Source organism: Lissotriton helveticus, chromosome 6 (genome assembly GCF_964261635.1).
Source record: "Lissotriton helveticus chromosome 6, aLisHel1.1, whole genome shotgun sequence".
NCBI lineage: Eukaryota > Metazoa > Chordata > Amphibia > Caudata > Salamandridae > Lissotriton > Lissotriton helveticus.
The window spans coordinates 617,008,277-617,032,798 of NC_136067.1; the positions used below are offsets into that span (position 1 = coordinate 617,008,277).

General features: G+C 45.4%; 1 protein-coding gene across 8 annotated transcripts in view; it reads left to right on the top strand.

The window, feature by feature from the left end:
- MYO6 (myosin VI) overlaps window positions 1-24,522 on the top strand; it is a 909,629-nt gene that overhangs the window by 803,740 nt on the left and 81,367 nt on the right. For 2 of the 8 annotated variants that reach the window (XM_078648084.1, XM_078648085.1), the window contains exons 29-31: window positions 201-233; window positions 631-660; window positions 16,618-16,656. The exons of 2 other annotated variants lie outside the window; for them this stretch is intronic. In XM_078648084.1, the coding sequence (XP_078504210.1) occupies window positions 201-233; window positions 631-660; window positions 16,618-16,656 (102 nt within the window). The remainder of the gene's footprint in view (window positions 1-200; window positions 234-630; window positions 661-16,617; window positions 16,657-24,522) is intronic. 4 more of the 8 variants (XM_078648086.1, XM_078648088.1, XM_078648087.1 and 1 more) reach the window with 2 other exon arrangements.

Below are 24,522 nucleotides of genomic sequence, written 5' to 3' on the forward strand. Positions count from 1 at the left end.
CTAAATATAACTAAAAGGTTTAATATTAGCTTTTTAATATGCTTGAAGTATATAGCCTTTGTGCGTGCACCACAAGCACATTAATTATGTGATAATATGTAGAGCTTAACAATATCATGTTGCTTTGCTACTTTAAAAATGCGACGATTTTTGCTTCCTTCCTGGGAAACGTCTCCTTTACCAATACGTTTATTTTACAGTTTGCAAAATGGAGTCGTTCCAGTAGCTGCTAAGTAAGCACCGTTGTTTAATTTTTCACATTTGTTCACATAAGATTATCACATCAATTGCATGCCTACATTATTTGATTCACAAAGACATCCTACGATTACAAGCACATCTCTAAATTTAAAATTCAGAGTATGAAAAATCCACTTGTCTTATTAGCGAACAGCTGAATCCTTGGACTATATTATTTTTTACACCTTTTCTTTCCTTATGATGATATTCTGTGCACGAACATGAATGATTTAAAGTAAAATAGTATAATACCACTGCAAAATCAAATAAAGGCTATTGCAATCACAATCAAAGAGGAAGGGGATATTGACAGAATATCCACTTTCTGCATTGTTAGATGGCAGATCCTTATTTATTGTTGCAAGTAACGTCAATGTGTTCTATTTTCAGAGCCAATGGACGAGGACCAAAAATGACGATGTATGGCCATTTTATTTTTTCTTTAAAATAATACTTCGTACCAAGACACCTTCAGTTTTTTTGTATAAATCATATATCGAGTTATCTTTAATATCCTCCCCTTTGTACTTACTTGTGGGTGACAAAACATTGACCAAGCGATCTTACTATTTGAAGGATACTGTTAAAGATTCTGTTAGTTTACAGTCATATTGAAGATATTCACCATGTTTTTTGCATGTGTCTTTTACTGAGCTTTTCATGATACTGAAAAAGAACATGACATTTCGTCAGTTTATTCTGTTCTGCTTTTAGTGACAACTTTCTCGTTATGGTGTATTCTATTTGCTATATTAAATTAGACCTTTAAGATTAGCATTGTCAAGGGGATTTGGATCCTGTGGAAACTTTGTGATTCATGGGGGTAATAGAATATCCCTCGTAATTGGTCAAATCCTGCACGAATATCCCAGAATTTGTTTTCATTTTACGATGTATACATTCTGTCCTCAGCATTCTTGTCCAGTCACAGTTGAAATTTCCCTGCCTTGTGAAAATCCACTTACAGTGGAGAAGGTTTTTGGGCCATCATGAAGTTCATGCCCTCAACTGTGTGAGCGCTGTGGTCTCTGGCCCTCTCTTTCGGGTGTAGACCGTATCTAAACACAGATTCCTCACTGCCCTCCCACCTCCCAGTTCTATGGACTGGCTTCCTTAACGTCTAAAAAGGTCCAACCCAGCCTTTGGCACTCTGCCATCAACAGGTGTTCTTGGTTTCATTTCCGATGATATGGAAAAGGAAAGAGAAAAGAAAATAATGCTATTGCGTAGTAGTGATACTTATGAGCAGCTCTACGATGTCACTTCCAGGGTGGTATGAAGTCAACAAGAAGACACCCTAAACCACCTGCCAGTGCGTGGGAGCACTGCTGTTGAAGTTCTGTGGATCCAGTCTGGTGCCTGGTGATATTCCATAGGTGAGGAACCTATGGTTATAAAGACTACCCAGCAGAAAGAGCATTAGTGAAGGTAAGTAGCATTTTCATCTAGTTACTTTGTGTGTCGCCATGTGTATGTGTATGTCAAGATGACCACACGCCAGTTCCGGGAAACACTTAATCATAGGTCCCAAAAAATCCAGCACCAGACCTGACAATCCTCACCATCAAAATTTTAGCTCTTTGACTGATATCCATACTTCTCCTAGAGAGTGCTAGCTGCAGATTGCTCACCTTTTGAATGTTCTCCAAGCATCAGACTGGATTTGGAAACTTTTGAGTTGTACCTCTTCATGCCAACAGGCGGCACTGTGCGACTCTGCACTGCTGGCATTCCGCTCTGGAAATGACATTTAGGCCCTACATAGGTGCTACTCCAGCACGCTGATGTCGGTTCCTTTCTTTCTGCACCACCATATGCAGATCTACAGCTACATCGCATCATTTTGACACCATTTCTCTAGCTAAATTTTACGGTGTATAAGAGAAATGTCTCCTCCCAAGACGACCCTAAGTCCTACAGTGACAGGGCACTGGTGAACCCAAACGGCATACAAGACTGCAAGGCGAAGCTACACGTTGCAAAGCATTGGAAGACTCTACCTCATGACAGTACCAAGTCCAAGAGTCGGCCTCCTTCTTGTTACTGGTGTAGAAGTTGCAGAAGTAATCATCACACTATAAAACTTCAAGTAAGTTGAAGAAAAAAAAATTATGAGTAGGACTCAGCCCCTTCCCACCACTCTCATACAACTGAGAAGGCACGAGGGCATCTCTATGCATCTCAATTTTTCTCCTGACGTCAGTCCATCCCGCTTCTTGTCCCAGCACAAACGGACTATCTGGGACTGTCTGGAACACAGAGGCAGAACCAATAGTTCTGTTTGGCCATGCTCTGATTCTTTGGATCCCTTTCGACACTCTCTGGTGTGCCTGCGGGCACCATGGAGTTGAGAGGTCCTTTACCTCAGATACTGCCTGTGCCTACACCCTTGTGCCAGTTGGACCCCCAAAACCCTCACCGGGATCTCTCCGGCACCTGTGCCAACTCTGCTTTTGACTCCATGACCGTGGAGGAGTGTGGCTCAATGGTTAGAGAGGCAGACCCTGATGCAGAGTACTGGCCAGGGACCAGGGTTCGATTCCCGCCTCGGCGGGGTCTCCGGCTCAATTTCCTTGGACCTGTTAATTCTCGCCTCGGTGCCTATTGTAATCACGGGCCCCACGCTGCAACTCTGGGCAATAGCTTGCTTAGCCTCCACACCGACCCCAACAGCGCTAAGGATGCCTGGCTTCACCCTGGGGGTGCCCAGGAGTGGACACTTCATAGGGAAAGCCAGGATGGGTTCCACAGCGGTATGAGTATCAGCGCCAAGAAACCGCATAGGCGACACCGCAAGGTGACCGTCTGGTGACAGTGCGCTCTATAAGTACCATGACATTTACATTTGACATTTACATGCTGGGTCCCTAAACATTGATGCTCATGCCGACTGCCAGAAACACAGCCTTCCGTCTTGGCCCTGCTTAGTGTCCCTCTCCGCAAGACAAGCCCTACTCTTTACACTTCTTGTTCCCAGGCAACTCTGGCATAAAGAAAACTGATATGATGGCCTCCATAATGCCAGTGACCTTGAGACCTCTCCTGATTCAGCCTCATCACACCTACTGGTCCTGCCACTGAGGAAAATACCTTTCCTCCATTGCCATGCAGAAGGCAGCCAAAGTTCTTGACCTCCAGCCCCTTGCCTTAGAGGTCCAATGTCATGCTTTCAATGATGCATTGACCATCACCCTCTAAGGGGTCTGAGCCTTACCTAATACTGCCCCCCCTTCCCCAAATAGGTTATCAAATTGCGAGACACCCCTGTCATGCCTCAGCTGAACCCACATTTTTTTCTCACCACCCCTCTACTGAAAGGTTATCGGTACAAGCTTCCACTAGTCTGATGGAACAAAACACTTTCCCGATTACTCCCACAGAAAGGGAGTCCAAGAGAGTGGAAACCCTTCTACTGAAAGCTTAGTGGTACAAGCTTCCACTGGCTGGACGGACCAAAACACTTTTCCGATTACTTCCCCAGAAAGGCAGTCCAAGAGAGTGTAAACCATCAGAAAAAAGGTATTCCTGTCAGTTAATTCTAGTAGCCTGCTGGGTCCTCCCTGGTATACCAGAAGACCTTCATCCTATACTGACCCAGGCCCTTCAGAATGATCATGACACTGCCAAATTTATAATCCTCTGCAGCCTTGACCAAAGGATTCCATTGGGTGATCAATTGGCACCAGCGTTGCTATTTTCCGCTTTGCCTAGCTGCGACCGACAAGCTTTTTGGGTGATATCCAATTGTCCCTTATGAAATTCCCTTTCACTGGGCCTGTCTTTTTGGGGACAAGGCAGACTCTGCTCTCCAGTGCTTCAAAAAGTGTAGAGCCACCGCACTTCACCACTGTGCCACCTGCATCATTCTTTTTGCTCCACTCACGGCTTTGGCAGAGGTACTCAGTACAGGCAGCTGCTTCAACCTCAACGAGGTATACAGTATTTTGTTGCAGTAAAACCCACTGGCCACATGGTGAGATAACCCCACCAGTCAGCCCACTATAATACTCCCTCATGGCCCCACCTGCCAAGCCCCTTAGTGTGCCCTTTTGAGGGACAGAGCCACCCGGTTGGCTGAAGGATCCAACGGTTCATATCAACTTTGCAGACTATAACATTAGACCGATGGGTGCTGCAAATTGTACATTCCTCTCCATCCTGACTGCTCTGCCACACCTTACACCATCCCCGGAATGACCGATGGAGGACCATCTGTCCTTTTTATGCAGGAAGCGAGTGTCTTCTTGGGGAAGAAGGGCTATTGAGAGGGTACCTGCATCAGAAATGGGTCGTGATTGTTACTCCTGCTATTTCCTGGTGCCAAAAAAGGATGGAGGCCTTTGTCCTGTAGTAGACCTGTAGCCTCTCAACGCCTTCCTTCAGAAGGACAAATTCAAGAGCTGCTCTCCCTGGCCCAGGTCTTGGCTGCCCTTGAGACTGGATGATGGCGTTGGCCCTACGCTATTTCCATATACCTGTCCCGCAGGTGCCATAGGCAACTTGTGTAGCACAAGAGCATTTTCAGTTCGCTGGGCTCCCCCTTGGTTTCACCAGTGCCTCTCGGGTGTACTTGAAAATGATGGTGATGATTTTAGCACATCTTTGGAGGTTAGGGGTCCAAGTCTTCCCCTTGCCTGATGACTGGCTGTTGAAGGCGGGTTTGCCCCAGGCTTTAGGCAACCACCTATAGACTACAGCAAACTAATTATCATCTTTGGGCAACACTATTCACTTGCCAAAGTCACACCTGACTCCTCAGACACTGCCCTTCATCTGAGCCATTCTGTACATGGTTCTGTTTTGTGCCTTTACCCCAGAAAGGAGAGTCCAGGACATTCAGTCTATGATCCTAATGAGTGAGGTCGACTCTGACGATTCTGGGACTGATGACCTTATGCACCCTGCTGGTCACCTTTGCCAGGTGACATATGTGGGCTTTGCAGTGTGATCTGAAGTCTCAGGAGGCCCAACGTCAAGGGGGATCTCTCCAACCACTTGCAAATTTTAGAGGAGACTGCAAAATATCTGCAGTGGGGGTTTCTAGACTGTGATTGGGTCCTGGACCATGGTCGAGTCAGTGGAAGATACCACTCTCTACCCCACACGCCTGACAGTGGTGACTGATGCGTCACTCTTGGACTCAGTGGGCCACCGGGGAGAGATGGAGATCAGAGGTTCCATACCAACCTCCTGGAGCTGAGGGCAATAAACTTGTTGAAAACCTTCCTTCCTTCCATAAAGCAGAGGCTGGTACAGGTGTTTACTGACAACACCACTGCCATGTACTATGGCATCAAGCATGGTGGACAGGGGTCCTGGGCCTTGTGCCAGGAGACAATTTGCTTCTGGAACTCACTTGATCATGAAAGGATTTTTTGTTGGCGAACGGCCTAATGGAATATTTGAATGTCAGGGTGGGCGAGCTGAGTAATCGAGGGCAAGTGGGTTACAAGTGGCAGTTACACCCAGATATGGCACAAGGTCTCTTCTGCACATGGGTGAAACCCTAGCTCCCTCTATTTGCCACCGCCAAGAACCAGCAATGCTAGCAGTTCTGCACATTGGACTTTCCAAGGTGTGTCTCACTAGGAGACCTGTTCAACAAAGGGTGGAACTTGGGACTTCTGTAATCCTTTCCGTCAATACTTCTCTTGCCCTGAGTTCTCAAGATCAGGACCAACCCAGCCCAAGTAATCCTCATGGGCACAGAGAGTATGATAATCAGAACTCCTGGTCTTCAGCATCTGTCCTCTCATCAGACTGTCCCTCTGGGAGGCCCAGCTGTTGCAGCAACAGGGCAGGGTTCTTCACTTAGGTCGTCACAATCTCCACCTTAATGCTCAGAGATAAAGTTGTAACTACTGAAGACTTTTGACCTTCCTCTGAAAGTGGTTGGTGTCATCTTGCCAGCCAAGGTGGTCAAGTTTGTGAATTGGTGTAGTACACACCAGATTTATCCCCTCCAGGCTGAGTTATATAATGTTTTGTCGCTCGTTCGGTAAGGCTGTGCACTTGGCACAGCTAAAGGGTACATTTTCGCTCTTTCTGCTCTTTTTCCCTTGTTATTTAAATACCGCGTTTTTAAGGCCATCAACCTCTGTTTCCTTTCTCTCCTTTTGTCATGCCGCAGTAACCTTATCATGGTCTTCACATATTTGATGTAGAATCCCTCTGAGCCACATCAGTACTGTTCTTTGTAACTTCTTACCCTCAATGCGTGTTCCTCGTCGCCATCACGTCAGTGCAGCTCGTGCTGAGACAGGCTCTCTGCGTTATCCTGCCAAACACACACACAAACTGGTCCTGCAGACACGAGCATCATTCTTACAGAAAGTTGTGAAGGCATTCCATCTCAGTCAAACCATCACCATACGGGTGTTCTGTGCTCCGCCTTACCCTTCAGAAGAGGAGGAGGCCTAGCTCACTGCTCTCTTGGACTGCAAAAATCGTGGAAGCATATATTAATTCCATTCTTTCAGAGCACCTGACCAGCAATAATATACTCGACCCCTTGCAAAATGGTTTTCGTCCCGGCCATGGCATAGAGTCGGCGCTTCTGGTGGTAGCAGAGCATCTCTGGGTAGCTTTGAATGCAGGACTGACATCGCCACTGATCCTTTTGGATCTCAGTGCCGTGTTCGATACTGTGTCCCATGCTATCCTGTTGCGCCGCTTGGAAGAGGCGGGCATCGGTGGCCTTGCATTGAAGGGGCTAGCGTCATTCTCTCTGACAGGACCTACCAGGTGATTGCCCCCCCTTTTTCTTCATCTGCCTTTCCCATCAAACATGGAGTACCACAGGGTTCCTCTCTGAGCCCTCTGCTCCTCAATCTGTACAACCTTTGGCTGTATTTTCCAAGAGCAGAGGACTGACGGTGGTTTCCGACGACACGCAGCTGGTGGTAGCACTATCGAGCAACTCTAAGGATGACGCCGCTAAGTTTCAAGGTGATCTTGCTGCAGTTGTCGGTTGGATGAGAGCCAACTGCCTCCAGCTGAACGCCAGTAAATTGGAGGTGTTGCTGGTGGGAAGAGACCATGGGTTATGGAATGAGCATTGGTGGCCCAGGAATTTAGGTGCCCCCCCCCCCCCCTCTCCTAAACAGGTTATAAATAACCTGGGGGTATGGATGAACTCTTCGCTCAGTTTCCAGACACAAACGAAGAAGGCAGCAGGCACCTGTTTTGGTTTACTATGCGGGCTTAAACCCATTCTAGGTTTCTTTGATGCACCGACCAGACAGATCGTTATTCAAGCATGAATTATATCTAGACTTAGTTGATAGCATGGTTAGATAAAAAAGAGAGGGCTAGTCGTGTGGTTCCTATGATTGAGAGAGCGAATGGTGTGCGTGAGACTGATCCTGATGTGATTGTCCAGAGTTTTGCGGAACATTTCCAGGACGTGTACTCCCCCGTATCTGATAGATCGGAGGAAGATTCCCATTTCTTATTGCGGGATATAGCACTGCCCAGCTTATCCGACGCCGACAAGGAGTCGCTTGATTCTGTAATAACCGTGGATGAGGTGGCTCTCGCTATTCGCTCCATTAGTTCCGGAAAAGCAGTGGGCCCTAATGGTCTCCCCATTGAACTTTATAAGTTGCGCCCCGATACAGTGGCGCCGTATCTTCGTGAAATGTTTTTGGAGTCGCGGGATGCGGGCTCCCTTCCTTGTGATCAGCGTCTTGCGACCATAGTGGTGATTCATAAGGAAGGGAAGCCAAGGGACCGCTGTGCCTCTTTTAGGCAGATATCCCTCCTTAATGCAGAACCTAAGATTCTTGCTAAATTGTTAGCTAACCGTATAATAACGGTGGTCGGTGACTTGGTTCATCCGGACCAATCCGCTTTCATCCCTCATCGGAATACGGCTTTGAATCTGCGACGGTTACACGGTGTTCTCGCGAGGGCTTCGTCGTTGCGTGAGCCGGCCATCTTGGCCTCCTTGGATGCCACGATGGCCTTTGATACTGTTGAGTGGCCATATTTGTGGGCCGTGCTGACCAAGTTCGGTTTCGGTCCTGGCTTTATTAGCTGGGTCAAGCTCCTTTATGAAGATCCCTTGGCGCAGGTTGTGGTAAATAGTCGGGTCTCTAAGCCTTTTGTTTTTGAAAGAGGTACAAGACAGGGCTGTCCACTGTCTCCACTTTTGTTTGCCCTTGCCCTCGAGCCCCTAGCTGCATGTATTAGATGGGAACCGTCGATGAGGGGTATTCGGTGGGCCCCAGACTTTGAGGACCGCATCTCCCTATATGCGGACGATATACTGTTGTACCTGACGTCGCCCCGGAAGTCTTTAATAGTTTTGTTTGATGTCCTTACCTCTTTTTGTAAAAATTCCGGCTAAGTTATCAACTGGACTAAATCTTACTTATAAGTTCTTTCGGGTGAAGTCCCTCTGCTGCCGCGCGATTGCCCCATCCAGGTCGCACATACGGGTTGTAAGTATCTTGGGATATACGTGTCATTGGACCCGAGTCTCCGTTACGAACAGAATTTGCTCCCGCCGCTGAACCGGTTGAAGCTGGATGTGGTGCGCTGGCGTAAGCTCCCGCTTTCGCCGCTTGGTCGTACGGCACTTTTTAAGATGATGACATTGCCACGCTTTCTATATGCTCTTCATAACACCTTTGACGTGGCCCCTGCGAGTTATTTTCGGGCTATTGAGGGTCTCCAGGGAAAGTTGATTTGGGACAGACGTTCGCGCATCGCCCTTGCTAAGCTGACGCTGCCTTGGTACGATGGCGGTATCGCTCTCCCCGACATCAAGCGGTATTACTGGGCGGCTCAATTAGGGGCCATTAATCATAGTATATATGGCCCCGAACTTAACCCCGCTTTTGCAATGGATAAGTGGTTGTTGCCGGGGGGTGATTACTATAGAGCGCTTTATTCTAGACTGGACGGAGGAAGGCTCTCGGGGCCCACACAGATTGCGGTACGGATATGGAACTGCACAAACAGTGCGATGGGTTGGAAAGATCGACTGACCCGGGCAACCCCACTTTTTGCTTCCGAGAAGCTGGGTGGCTTGTGGAATACGAAAGGATTTGAGAAATGGGATATGATTGGGATCAGTAAGGTGAGCGACCTCTGGGTTAAAGGCAAGTTTAAAACTTTTGAGGAATTGCAGGTCGAGTTCCAACTTAGTCAGAGGGAATATTTTTGATATGCCCAGGTCCATCATGCTTTGCGGTCGGTCTTTCCGGAGAGTGCGAATATCCCGGAATCCTCTCCGCTTGAGGATAGAATATTGGATGGCCATGTGCCGGATAGCACTATCTCCTTAATATGCAAAAAACTAATCAACGGTAGAACAGGCCTGTTGGTGCTCCTCCGGGACACATGGACCCGGGACGGTCTCGAATTGGACGACGAGGACTGGCAATCAGCAATCTCCTCTCCTAAGGAGGTAGCGATTCCAGCCCGTCTGCGGTTGGTGCAACTTAAAATCCTACATAGAGTCTACGTGACTGGTCCCTGCTTGGTTAGAATGGGTTATTCTGAAGATGGTCTTTGTAAGCATGGTCGTGGGCTGCTCGGGACTTTTTTACATATACTTTGGGAGTGTCCCGTTGTTGCCTTCTGGACAGGGGTACACGATAAGATGAAAGAGGCTACTGGTGTTGCTCTACTACCCGAGGCTAGACGTTGTCTCTTGAATGTCTGGGGACCAACTGATTATAATGTCGCACAAACACAATGGGCAACCCTGGGGAATATGGTGGCTAAGAGAGACATAGCACAGTTGTGGGGTTCCCAGAGGACACCCACGGTCGAGGCTTGGATGGAAAACATGGATTGGTGCATGTTTAGGGAGAAGACTGTTTATGTGGCACGAGGGCGACCCAGAAAGTGGGGGAAGATCTGGGGTCACTGGAATACTTATTGTGGGGATATCTGCACTCCTCCTCTTCCGGACGTCCCTGAAGCTCAACTTTCCCCCGACCCACCATTCCCGTGATGTAGAACATATTATTGCTCTGGAACTTGTCTCTCCCCTGTGTCCGTTCCCTGATGCAACATATAAACTTTACTGTGTTGTCTTTTGCCTCCTTCCTCGCTCGGACTATATCCTAAAGTACTGTGTCTTTTGCCTTGTATGTTATTTATTAACAATAAAAAGAATTATAAAAAAAACAATTTTTTAAAAATATATCTAGACTTGATTATGTGAACTCCCTGTACTTAGGGGCGAACAAGGCAGAAATACATAGGCTACAGAGAGTACAGAACGCCGCAGTTAGAGCTCTTCTGGGCTTGCGTAGAGTCTGTTCGCATTCACTGGTTGCCCGTGGCTCAATGGATCGAGTTTAAGGCTCTCTGTATAGCCTTTAAAATTCTGAAGCTCGGATCCCCCGGGGTTTTGACGGATCTACTCTCTTTTTATGTTCCTTCCCGTCAGCCCGCTCCATGATTTGCTGTTGGTCCCTCGAGTTAGGAAAACTCGGGCCGGAGGTCGTTCCTTCCGGTACAGAGCGGCGATTCTCTGGAACTCTCTGCCCCCCATATTCGAGGCCTCAACAATCTCACAGATATATGCACTGTTTGTTTCTCTACACAATTCTGATGTCCTACTCTTATTTACTGTGTCAAGACTATACACAATGTTAGTCCTATACACCTGTCCTGGCTTATGGTCCTTTTGAAAAATATTTATGAAACTAGTTTTAGTGTACCTTCTTTGATTATACCTTAAATTTTTTTTTTTGCTTCAACGACATTTTTTATAGCCTGTACATACCGTCTTAGTAGCTGAAGAACGTTAATGTTGTTTGAAATAATAGACACTGAGACTACTACTACAACTATAATTTTTTATCTAAACAGGTAGCAAGGAAACATTAACATTCTTCAGCTACTAAGACGGTATGTACAGGCTACAAAAAATGTCGTTGAAGCAAAAAAATGTTTAAGGTATAATCAAAGAAGGTACACTAAAACGAGTTTCATACATTTTTTTGTAGACACCAAAAAATCGTCCTACCGCAACCAAAACCAGCCCTAATGAAAAAGACCTTGATATAAATTTACGTGTTGGTCCCACAACAGCAAGGTCAAAACTCGTCGGCACAACACAGTGGTTTTGAAAGATCTAGTTCAAGATAAGCTGGTGTTTTTTTACACCTGGTTGAGTTGGAATAAGATAAACTCATCTGTTTAAACAAACTGTAAAGTTCTTTCAAACCACTCAAAAGGACCATAAGCCAGGACAGGTGTATAGGACTAACATTGTGTATAGTCTTGACACAGTAAATAACAGTAGGACATCAGAATTGTGTAGAGAAACAAACAGTGCATATGCATTCTTAAGGTGTCAAATGCTTTTGCTTTTTTGAAAAAATGAAGATGTAGAGTTTCAGTGACTTTCAAATATTTGTATGAACCTAAATGTATTGTTGTATAAGTATTTTGTATAGATTTTATTTTTTGTGTGTACATGTAAACGTTCCCCCTTTTTAAAAAAAAAAAACAAAGACATTATTTGTGAGGTGTATATGGTGAAGGAACACTTAATTGCAAAAACAATACAAAGAGATGCTTAAAATAAAAATAAAAAACATGCAGGGTCAATAAAAGGGACTCCTGCTGTCAAAAAATTCAGTGTGATTTATGGTGGCAGAGGTACTTTGTTTTGTTGAAATTAAAAAAAAAGGATCAGTCACCTGTAAACCATGTTTATTGTGCTGGTGTTTTCTGGAGCTCGGCAACGGCACATTCTTCGAGTTTTGACAGCCTACCACTTGGTGGCAGACTGTGTATCTTTTTTGTCACCACCAGTGTTTTACATTTCCTTGTCCTGTAAAAAACATAGGGAAACTAGTGTGTCTAGTCTGTCATTACAGCCTGAGGTGACGTGGAAGAGTCCAAAATGTCACACTTGTGTGAGTATGATGGCTAGTAAGTAGCAGGACATAGGAGTGATGTGATCTGCAGTTGCCTGCTGAGCAATAACCAGATCCGTGTCACTTACTTTTTTACAACTTAAGCCCTTTTTGTCAAGTGTTCCCTAAAGCCCAGCAAAGTCAAGGTGCATAATGTTCAGAAATGAATTGTGCAATTTGTGCTGTCTTTGCATGTTTCAGTACAAAAGGGTACAAAAGATGGCTTACTGCATAGGCTGATAGCAGCTTTTCATTGACAACCTGGCGGTGTGTTTTGAATAGCGTGTGTGTGTGTGTATTAGTCTTTATCTAGATAGAGACTCCATCTTTGCACCTTTGGATCAAAAAGCATAATAGCCGTTTTAATCTATTAGGGAACTTAGCTCTGCGGTAGCAATGTAGCAAATGTGATTTCGAGAAAGGTTGTACGTTGATACTTCATGAACTATTAACTGTCAGGTTTAAGACATCCACAACCCTCCTGCAGGGTGATTAACCTTGCTTTGACCCCCACAGCTCTGACCTGCAATGGCTTGACTTGCTTAAACAAAAGGGCTCTGCTAGTCAATGATGGCCCTGTGGGGAGAGAAGGTGTTTAAGGTTCACTGGGCTTCTGTTACCCAAAGGTGGGCACGGTGGTATGGCATTACCTCTCGTGTTCCAAAGGCTAGGATGAGTGGAAAATGTAATGGCTGCTGTAGGGGTTCACCTGTTAAACGTGGAAGGACTGAAGACGTGAATCCTGCTTTCTCCTGAAGCCAAGTTCTGAAGTCTGTTCTCAACGGTCATGGAAGCTGACTTCAAGTCTAGCAGTCCACCATGGAATAGACTTTGTCTGGAGTCCCTGCTGAAAAAGAGACTTAACAGTTTGAACCTGGAGAGGCCACTACTCTTCACTCGGTCCCCTTAAGGCAGAGATGGCACATGAAACCAACAGGACAGAGTGAACTGGGCTTTGGATGTGGTTCTGAAGTGAGTGCCTAAGGAGCCTTCCTCCCATCAGAAATATGTGCCTAGTGTCTAAAAAAATATTCCTGAGTGATGGTGACGTGGGAAGAATAGGTCCTGGGTGTCACTATTAGTTTCAACGATGGCTTTTGGAACACAGACACTTTCTGCAAGTGAGTGAGATTGTGCTTTTGGCAGGATACATTTTCCTGAATTTTCACCTACCTTAAAACTTTCTTACACAGGGCTTTAAATAATGATCAGTGCTAAAAATGATTGCAGTAATTTTTTGAACAGAACAACCAGGGCATATGTGCACAGAACGTTAAGCACAGGAAAAAGCTTTAACAGACTAAAAAGTCTTTAGATTAGTTGTTGTGAATATCTCTTGATACAGACAAGAGACTTGCCTAATGTTTGACCATTGAAGTATTATCTTTTTAACTAAATTGATTTGGAAATGTCATTATGTTCACGTATTACCTTCAGCGTTGTGTTAGATGCTGCCCTACATACCTCATATGCATTTTCCAAGAGAAACCTGTCACTTTAGCCACAGTTACTTAGTGTTACGCCGGGATTCCTCACATATACCTTAACAATCACCTTACTGTGTATACCTATAATGAAGATTCTGTTAGCGGTCATCACTGTGGAAACCGCAAAAACAAAAACTCAGATTTTTAGGCTATGCCACTCATTGAATGTGTGCAACCACTTTAGAAGTGTGTCTGATTCTAGGCTCTTTTTGAGTCTTGTTCAAAAAGACTTGACATTACTGCCATCTAAGTCTGCAGAAATGAGAAAGATGTCAGTGTGTTCCACGAGAATCAAAAATCAAGCAGAATAGACACTCCTCATCGCTGTGACTTTAGCTGCAATATAGGGTCCCAAATGACGATTTCCCTTCTTATGCCGCAGTTGGAAATAAAGAGGACGATACTTTATAGATTGTCTTGGCTACAAGAGCAGTTAATTTAAGCCACAGGGATACTGTCCTTCACTATTTCTTCATTTGAGTCTTTACTACCATGTGTTAAATTTTTATTGGGACCAATTTTGACCACATGGAAAAGTCCAGATTCTACACCAGCTGTAGCTAGTTTACAGACATTAGTCTACACTTTACTATCCCAAATTACTGTTCTCTCACTCTACACAGGTGATTTGGACCTCTTCAATGTAGATGAAACCTAATTAATGTCCCTTCGAACCACAGAATACTTGATTTCGAGAAGATGGGTGCAATGGGCTGTGTAACGTTTTCTCCTGAGGACGTCTGGCAGTGTGTGCAATAAAGGAGTCACAGAATGATGAAGGCACTGGTGACAAAGGAGCACTGCAATACTTTTTTCTGGTCAGTGACTATGGCATTGGTAATACTGAGGTATGCCTTAATGCACTCACCTGACTTCTCTGGCACTTTGTAGCTCACCCTCGTGGACTTACTATTCCATGGACAGATGCTACTTCCTGAGAAAACAGATTCACGTCTGAAATGCCTACAAGCAGAGCGGTGTTTAGTCTCATTCTTTAGTACTAACTTCGCTTGGCAAGCAATCCTGCCAGCGATAGCACAAATACCACAGAGACTGCAGCCTCAGTAGTCAACGCTGAAACCACCTCCCAGTATATTGCGCATCAGCTGCACTGGTTTTCTTCAATAATACAAACATAGGATTGGCTCTAGAGGTAGACCGCACTGGCAGCTGCAAGCCTCTCCCCATTCCACTCCAACACCTGCAAACTCACTATAATTTTTCTTGAATCTATGTAATCATCCGATGAGGGACAAGTGACTTATTTTCTGTAGAACTGAATGGAATTAATAAAAGGGCAGTAAGTCCTTAACATAATGCAGTTTGGTTTTGCCCTTCCTGCTCTCAATGAACCACCACTTTTGCTCAAGTCTCCAACTCAACCCCACCCACACACAACCATCTTAGAGAAATAATGTATAATATTGGTGGAAAAGGAGGTGCACGGACCGTTTTGGCTCCGTAGACGGGTCTTTATTGTTCCTCAAGGTACTTCTTTGGTCCAAATAATGGAGGCAGATTGCAAATCATACTAGACTTGTGATTCCTGATCAGATTTTTGAAGAGAGGCGATTTCAGGAGGGGCTTTTCCTTGCAGGTTTTATTGGCTGCTGAATTACAAGACAGGATAGTTTCTCTGAAACGTGTACTTTTACTTTATGGTACACTTGAGGCGCAAAGTGAGGGCAAAATGAGTTGAAGCATACAGGGGCCGCTTATGATCAGAAGCGATGATGCATCAAACATCACAGTAATGTCAAACCACTTGGCAGAACTGAACAATTCAACGTGGATAACTTGAGGAGACTGTTGAGGAAAACTCTTGAGTAAAAGTTCAAAATCAACGTTATTAGGAAGGTAATGGAAGTTTTGGCTGTCCATTCATGGACCTTTCTTTCGCCCATGTCTACAAAAAATTTCAGAGTTTTTCATGCAGTACCCTAAAATGGGATGAGAGATGCTTTTCAGATCAAACTAAAGTGCAGAATATTTGCCTCATGCCTTCCTGTTAATTCCAGTTCTTCCCGAAGTTCCTCAAAAGATCGGTTTGGGTGAAGTGCAGATATATATTTTTAGATATTTATTGTTTTAAAAAGGAAACTCAACGTTGCATGGCATAGTGCTCCGTAATGTAGGTGTAACTTTATAAGCAATAACACCAATTAAAGTAAATATTTTACTCTATGATTTTAAAAATTATATTATTTAAATTGTCACCCTAACATTCCCCCTTTTTTTTTTAATTTAAATGAAATTAGCTTCCATCGATTTTACTTACTGTAATGACGTAGGAACAATATGTAGTGGTCGCACTGATGTAGTGACCCATCCCTGCAGTAACCCATTTGTGTAGTGGGGGGAATACCTCTACCACAGCCATCGGTGCATTCAGGTATGGAGTAAAGAAATTGTTCTCTGCTGTCCTCCTCCCCTTAAAACATCACATTTTCTCCCAATCTATGAGCATTTCTATTGTGTCCTTCTTGTCCTTTTTTGTTATTTATCTTGTGATGCCACCCAACTCCTATCTCGCCTCGCCACGTGAGAGTTGTGGTAGAGCTGGAAAGGTAGATTACTCTGACCCTGACATTAGGCTTCGTAGTTTTTGGGCTTAATTTCCATCATATTTGAGTTTGTCAAATCAACATTTCTTCACATTTTGAGGGCTCTGCAGTAACTCTTTTTCATCATCTTTATAAAACATACACATTTGTCGTCAACAACCCGAATATCAACATACTTTGCTTAATCAGCATATTTATCAAGGTCCTGTCCATGCAGTACTTAGCTGTTTGACATTTCCAAACATGTCACAGTAGACCTTACAAAACAATGTCTCATGCTAATTATGTGCTTTGTGGTCTTAGTAAGTATCACTCGAGGGTTAGTTGCAAACACATTATGAATTGTGAATTAAATTGAAGTCTGCTCGAAGGAAGTCATTCACATTTTTGCCTTCATGAAGTGTTTTTTCATTTACAACAATTTTATTTTTTTCATAGGGATGAAATGGCTAAAGAAATGTCAGACCTTTTACATAGGTGGGTGAAGTAGATAGAGTGAAATAAATCCAATGACAACAAATGGTGGCAAATCATACATGTAAAAGTGATAAACATAATTGATTTCTAATTTTTTTTAATTCTCATGTAATTTGCACAAATGAGCTACCGATTTCTCAAAATCTTAATACTTTTACATGTTGTATTATCAGATGCATGAATTGCTGCCACATAAAATCTATGCATCTAAACACCATTTTCAAGCATTTTGAATTATTTCATTGGTTCAAAAATCACATAATTATGGGTCCAAAATGTTGTTTTGTTTAAACATTTTGGTCACTTTTCTGTGAATAGTGTACTTGAGTATCTATATAATGTATATTATTAGTAACCTTGTAACGGTGTCCTGTATTGCTATTGGGCCAAGGGACGATATTCTGGTGATGTAATAAACCCTAAAGCCGAAGACTGGGGTGGTTTGTAGAGTAAATGTCACCTGAATCCTGTGATGACAATAAAGGATCATACTTTGTTATTCTTTAAGTTATGTTTAAATATTGCATTTATATTTTGGTACAGTTAGTATGAAAATGTTTTTCCCCACAAACGAAAATATTGAAAACAGGAAGTGACATACTGTGATGTTCCCTTGTGGCAAACAGATGGTGATGATGGAGGCATGAACTTTTTGCCACAAGATATTGGGCTGTTTTCAACTGAGTTGTACTCTGTTGCTGCGCTTCATATCATATTCTTCTTTGGGTCTCACCTACTGAGAGGTCTAGCTGTCTCTTGTGAACACCTATTGTCGACAATACAATATACATAGAGGGACTTTAGGTGGGCCTTTTGCTCATAATTGGATAGCCATCTTGTCTGTCACAGTTCTCTGCTCTTCATTGGATGACTTTCCGAGTCTCGGATTACTAGAGGATTCCTCCTGTAGAACGTTTCTGATTGGGTGACTTGTAGTCTTCCACTGCTTATGTGCCGAGACTATTTTTAGGCTCGCGTAATCAATAATAATAGGGTTAGATTAGACAGTGTCTTTTGTACAGCATGCCATGCGTCTACCTGCTCACTACACCGCAGTCTCCCAGCGAATTCCTGCTACAGTGATGAGACACACAGAAGTGACTTCTCACTCGAGCTCATTAAGGACTGAGGATGGGAAGCCGAGAGCCTGTCACTGCACCTCACCTTCTGTCGCTGCCATCCGAGTGCCTGTCTGGTGCCAGCAACAGAGGAAATGCTCGCCAGACACCAGAAACCTACAGCTGTGACGTTCCGATGAAATGGGTGGGCGGTTGGAGGGTGTATAACGCAATTACAATTATTGAATAAAAAATGTTAGTCAGTAGAGCACGAACCGGATTTCACCGTGCTATAATTGCAACAACAAAACAGCCTTCCTTGCTTTGCACGCAATGCAAAAAAAACAGAGTCCCCCCCCCCCCTAATTTTGCACCGGAGGCAGCCTCTGCCGACGTCAATTATAGGACTACAACTGAGCCAGAAGGACATCCTCTGTCCTCGTACGTATTAGTTTTAATATCGTGAATCATGATCTGATGTTTCGTTTCAAAATGCTCACTGAGCGAAGAATGTGTGTATGTCTCTATACGTGCGCATATAGTGCTTCCTACCCCTGACGGTGCGCTGTAGCTCTTTGCAGAGGAGCAGCGCAGTTTATTCAGATGAGTCACATGGTCAGCGACTGGCTGCCGCCCCCCCCCCCCCCAATCCGGCACCCAACACCCAGAAACATGAACATGAGGCTTCTTTATCTTTGGAAGGCGGGGGCTAGTCCCCCGGCCGTATTTATTAAGATATGAAATTAAAAAAGGTTTTAATTGCATGATCAACAATGTATACAAAAATCAGCAGGACATTAGATACAATATCATCAACAAGTTTGAGAGGCTAACCTTAACACAAAAATTCTAATACATGTTGTTTCCTAACCGAATCTAACATCCTCATCTTGATTTCTGTACATTTCTGGCCATATGGCAAGGTCGCTAACCGGTGTCGGGTCCTACAAGCTGCGCCTCACCTAGAGCTGTGCGCATGCGCAGTCGTGCTCCGGTAATCGCCCGGTCTACGCCGTGAACTCCATTCACCCACTAAAGGAGGGCCCTTACTCTGCGCCATCCGGTGACGTCATGAGTATGCGCGCGCGGGGTGGCTACCAGCCTAAGGAAAGCGTGACTACTCCTGACCCGCGCTCCTTCGAAGCATCTATTACCTTGCCCCTGGGAGTTCTAGGAGTGGCCAATGGCCCCTCCCCCTGGGCGGGAACCTCCATAGGATGATGCCCGCCCCCTCAGACCTTAAAATATGTGCTCACCGGTCATGACCTTACCGCATGCCCCATACCTAATAAATACGACGACCTATGGAAAAAATTCTAAAGGACAGCTACACTGGCTAATTAATAACACGCATCAACGTAAAGCTACAAAGGGAAAAAAGGCCTAGACACAATTGGCATCAAAGCACTTTACACACAGTTCGCTACAAAGGGAAAGAATTCCTAAACAAAATTACATCATCAAAATATACAGTCCAGATAAAGTTCGATTACGCATGTAAGACATGTTAACAGTACGCTAGCAAAATGACGCTCAAACCAGACTTAGTGAAGCAACAACATTTTTTGGTTACAGGGATGGTGGGTGGGAAAACAAAGAAGCCCCGAGCGCGGGGCACACCGTGCTGTGGGGGAGCGTCCAGGGACAAGGGGGTCTCCCGGGCGCTCCCCGCCTCTTTATTCCCAAGGGGCCAGGCGGAGTAGCGACGCCCCTCCGCCCCGCCCCTCCAGTAGCCCGCCCCCCCTAACCCGGACATCCTCCACTGGTATCCGGGTCAGGGAGGCCGCCGGCCAATCGGTGGTGGGTCACGCCCAAGGGCCCGCCCCCACCACCGAGAGGCACACAGAGGGGAAGGGGGGAAGCGGTCGCCGCGCCGCCATATGTGCGGGGGGGCCGAGGGCCCCCCCTTTTCACATGGTCAGCGACTGGCTGCCGCCCCCCCCAATCCGGCACCCAACACCCAGAAACATGAACATGAGGCTTCTTTATCTTTGGAAGGCGGGGGCTAGTCCCCCGGCCGTATTTATTAAGATATGAAATTAAAAAAGGTTTTAATTGCATGATCAACAATGTATACAAAAATCAGCAGGACATTAGATACAATATCATCAACAAGTTTGAGAGGCTAACCTTAACAAAAAATTCTAATACATGTTGTTTCTCAACCGAATCTAACATCCTCATCTTGATTTCTGTACATTTCTGGCCATATGGCAAGGTCGCTAACCGGTGTCAGGTCCTACAAGCTGCGCCTCACCTAGAGCTGTGCGCATGCGCAGTCATGCTCCGGTAATCGCCCGGTCTACGCCGTGAACTCCATTTACCCACTAAAGGAGGGCCCTTACTCTGCGCCATCCGGTGACGTCATGAGTATGCGCGCGCGGGGTGGCTACCAGCCTAAGGAAAGCGTGACTACTCCTGACCCGCGCTCCTTTGAAGCATCAATTACCTTGCCCCTGGAGTTCTAGGAGTGGCCAATGGCCCCTCCCCCTGGGCGGGAACCTCCATAGGATGATGCCCGCCCCCTCAGACCTTAAAATATGTGCTCACCGGTCATGACCTTACCGCCACAGGCCAGCATTGTTAACCGACGATCTGGCCTCCCCCTGCCTTGACCTACCCTAGAAAGTTCTCATTTTAGCAAAACCCTCCAACCAGGCCCTGACATTATCAGACCACAGGACCTTTCCTTCCTCCGTCAAATGGACTCCCCTCACCAGGTAGAATTATGCACCTCAAATACACCCATGTTGGATCGTCTGCAACCGGGGGGGCTTGAAATAATTTGTCCAACTGTGTGTTGACCCTCTTTACCGAGTGATTCAACGCCCTGACCGAGTCCGCCCCTCGCCCCTGCCACCGCGGGATAAGTTGAGACCCTACTACTGTGCCACCCGGGCAAGTCCTGGAGACCCACCCGCAGTGGAGATGAACTCATCAATGAGTATTCGCCTCCCAAGTTTGGCCAAGTCATTCCCCCCTAGGTGAAGTATCACCACTGACGGGGGGTCGGGCTGCTGAGCTAAGAGTCCCTGAAAGAAGTTCCTGAACTGACCAAGGCACAGACCCCCAAACCAGATCTTCCCTGTCCCGCGTCCAGCCTGTTGCTTGTGCTGGGACGTTGTAGCTCCTCCACTTCTGGTGATGAGTTCCTCCCCTGCGTCACAGGTTTGAGAAACTGAAAGAACCAGGAAAAGACCAAGAAAACCTGGGTGACAATTCCCACTTCCACCTTAGGGAATGGGTAGCACTTACACCTGCCAGCGCTACTTGGGCCCTTGGGTGTCCTCTTTCTCGACGTATGCTTCCCTTTTGACGTCCACCCGCTGCTGATGTTGCGGTGTGGAGCACCCCTCAGATATCCGCCATGGACCCAGCCGTGACTGACGTAAGCATCCCTTGGGCTGTCCACCTGTTGCAGCTGTTGTGATGAGGAGCACTCCAGGTATCCACCATGGACCCGGTCATACATAAATGGAAAAGATAAACACAACCATTAGTGTTTCTGGCGATAACTGCTGTACACGTGCTAGTCTTACATTACCATCACTTGCTAAGTTTTAGATAAGATTAGCGCCAGATGACTACTCATTAACACTTCGACAGTAAATGTTAAGCATAGCCTCAGTTTGTGTCCCATGTATTGTGATTGAATTAGTGTTACGGAGAGTGCCCTGTATAATGACCTTTATTAGGAATAATATCCCGTGTGCAGTACAGTGACCCAGTGGCAGTGCCACAATATCCCGTGTGCAGTACAGTGACCCAGTGGCAGTGCCACGGCACATTTATGGCTACTAAAAATTCTGCTGTAGACCAGGACATCACCTCCTATTCCTGGTTTTCCACCCGCGTCTTTAGGCCATAGGGTCTAGGTTTGAAAAGGCCAGTCTGTTTGCTAGTGCAGCATCTAGGTCGTTAAGCATAGGATCAGCACCGCCCTAACCATGCTAGGCTGTAAAAATTGGCCTCCTATTTTCACATTCATTGTTACTACAAGAAAGTTGTGCTGCAGGCGAGGACATCGCCTCTTAATCCTGTTTTTCTACCCACGTCTTTATGCATAGGATCTATGTGTGAAAACAAGACAGTCTACTTAACAGTGCAGCATCAAAGTCTTTAGCTGAAAGGATTAGCACAGCCCTAACTATGCCAGGCTGTAAGCTGGCCCAAGGGCCTTTTTCGCTCGCCACTTTGGCTTCTGCTAAATATCATCCTAGCCAACCGGACATGATCACACGCATCCCCAGAACTATGTGATGCCGCAACTAGGCTCTTGGGCACCTTTTAGGTGTGACATCAGGGTGTGTAGGATTATCAGGACCCCAAGTAGTCTTTCTACAGGCTCTAGGCCCTGTCTCTATGCCATTCGTGGTTCCCCTACCACTTTATTAATATATGGCTTTGGTACACCCCTAGAGCCCAACGTATATGGTGCTAAATTACTGTGTGCTATATAGGTTTACAGACTGTAATTATTCGCCTCTAATCTCATCATAGGCTCAACGTATATTGTGCCAATTTACTTGTGTGTTAAATAAGTTTACTGACTGTAATTTCTTGCCTTTAGCCTCGTAAAGGAACTAACGGGATGTGTTTAGAACAAATACATATATTTGTTATACACCTGTTCTCTTTTCATTTACTCATTCATGAGATTATAGAGTGGTAAAACAAGCTGCTCTACATTCCTTCAAGACTTAGCCTGAAGGCTGCACGCAATACAGCTACCACTAGGATAGCTTACTAATAAGGTTGACTTTAACCGATCATCAATGAAGGGTCGTTTGGACTGGTGCAATGTCCCCCCTAGAATAGTGAACAGCACCTCAGATGTTGATTACCTTCACAATGGAATAAGTCCCTTGTTTGGCTTTCTGCCTTGGCTTGCACAGGAATGTGGGACCTGGGAAACTGGCTTTCACAGTCTCGTCAAGCCCTACCCTTAGATGTGCGTTACTCCCCAGGAGGACCCCAAGAGAAGGGGGTATACCCTATTCGTGAATGGTTCCACGGTTGTTCTAACTATCACCTCAGCAGACACCAATGATAGTAATTCTAGAGTGTCAAAATTTGACTTATGTCAATGGCTGTTCCGTGCGTAAGATAAATAAGCAGCAACCATGGCTTGGATAAAATATTGCAAGTGCCTGGAGGACATCAATAAAGAAGCCCAGGAATGAACACAAAAAAGGCATATGTAGCCCGGGCATCACGGCGATTAAGGAATGTGTTTAGCACCCGCACCCGGGTGATCTAAGGAAACTTGTAATCACAGTGCCAAAGTTACAAACATGGTACACAATGAAACAGCACCATGCCGTAATACAACACGTTTAACCACTGCAGAAAAGTGGTAACACGGAGCAAACTAAAGCACCGGCCTCGCTCACTGTTTTGCACTGAAACTCCTGGCCGGTGCGTGCAGCGGCTTGGCCCACAAAGGTAAAACTACCACCATTACCGTGCACTATTCCCAACTCTGGACTGTCACAGTCCGTGTGTGCCCCCTACGCATGTGCATCTATGCTCTGTTTACCCCAAACGTGTCACTGTATTTTGAGCGTGTGTACCATATTCACCCATGAGATAGTGCAGATCCCTACATTTCTGTTTGTACGTCCTTGTAAACAGCTCTGAATTCCATGGCACTCCTTCTGCACACTCATCCTCCGTAGGTGTACGCTACATACGCAGACAAGTCAGTAATCCAGCGCAATGTGTCTGGATACCTACAGATGTACGACTAATTCTATCCTATGCGCTTTTATAAAGCGCTGATTTTACCCGAAGGTGTCAGAGCACAGTAACATAGGACCCGTTACATGAGTAAACTGTTGTAGGAATAGAGCAAACAAAGTGTAGCATGAACCGACTGGCCAAGCAACGTCACCCAGTCTGACCAATGTTGATGACTCACGAACTTCCTGGCGAACAATAGCAGGCCAGATAATCACACAACACATGCGAAAAGAACACCATTTCAAACCCAGCACGCAAATGATGTACTCCCTGCCAAGCAGAATTAAACCCAATGCGACACTAGTTTAAGCGCATATGAAATGTTTTGTATTTAAAACGAAAGAATGTTAGTCTCCTGTATAAAGAAGAGGACGTTAAACAAACAGTGTAATTCACATCAGGGCTAAAGGCAGTGCTTTTGCATCATACTCTTTGAACATCAAGTGGATGCAAGATGTTTAACATTGGCCTACGGGATGACTCACTGTAAAGGCTACACCTGAGCTCATTGTTTTACTTTATATAAGCAGAAGGCTACATTATGCGTTCGTTGGATACCTTACTGTGCAATATGCGCCACACCCTGAAACTTTGTGACCCGGCGCCACTGCACCTGCTGCCCCATTCAAATCATGACCCTGTTGTCTGAAAGCTACCAGCACTTGCGACTGCCTGTTCAGTAGTAAAATATAGCAATAGATAGTGACAGATACAATACCCGACATACGTAAGCTAGAGTTACAGTAGTGGGCCACGCCTTAATTAAGGGCGTGGTTTAAAATTACGTAAGCTTGACATCTGTGCTTAGCCTAGTGTGCTGCCCTAATTGAGCTTCGCTGTTTCAGTTATTGCATCCAGATATATGATACAACAACAAATGACATCATACCTACAAAGTTTTCAATGGTTGTTAGTTGTAGAAGATAAATAAGCAGCTACTATGGCTCGTACTCCACTAGTGAGAAGTGAGCAGTGTGTGCACAGGTACATCGAAGTGCCTGCTGTCCCTGCAGTCCGGAAAAACAGGGCACCTGTGCCAGGGCTCAAAACAGAGCCCTATTGCAAG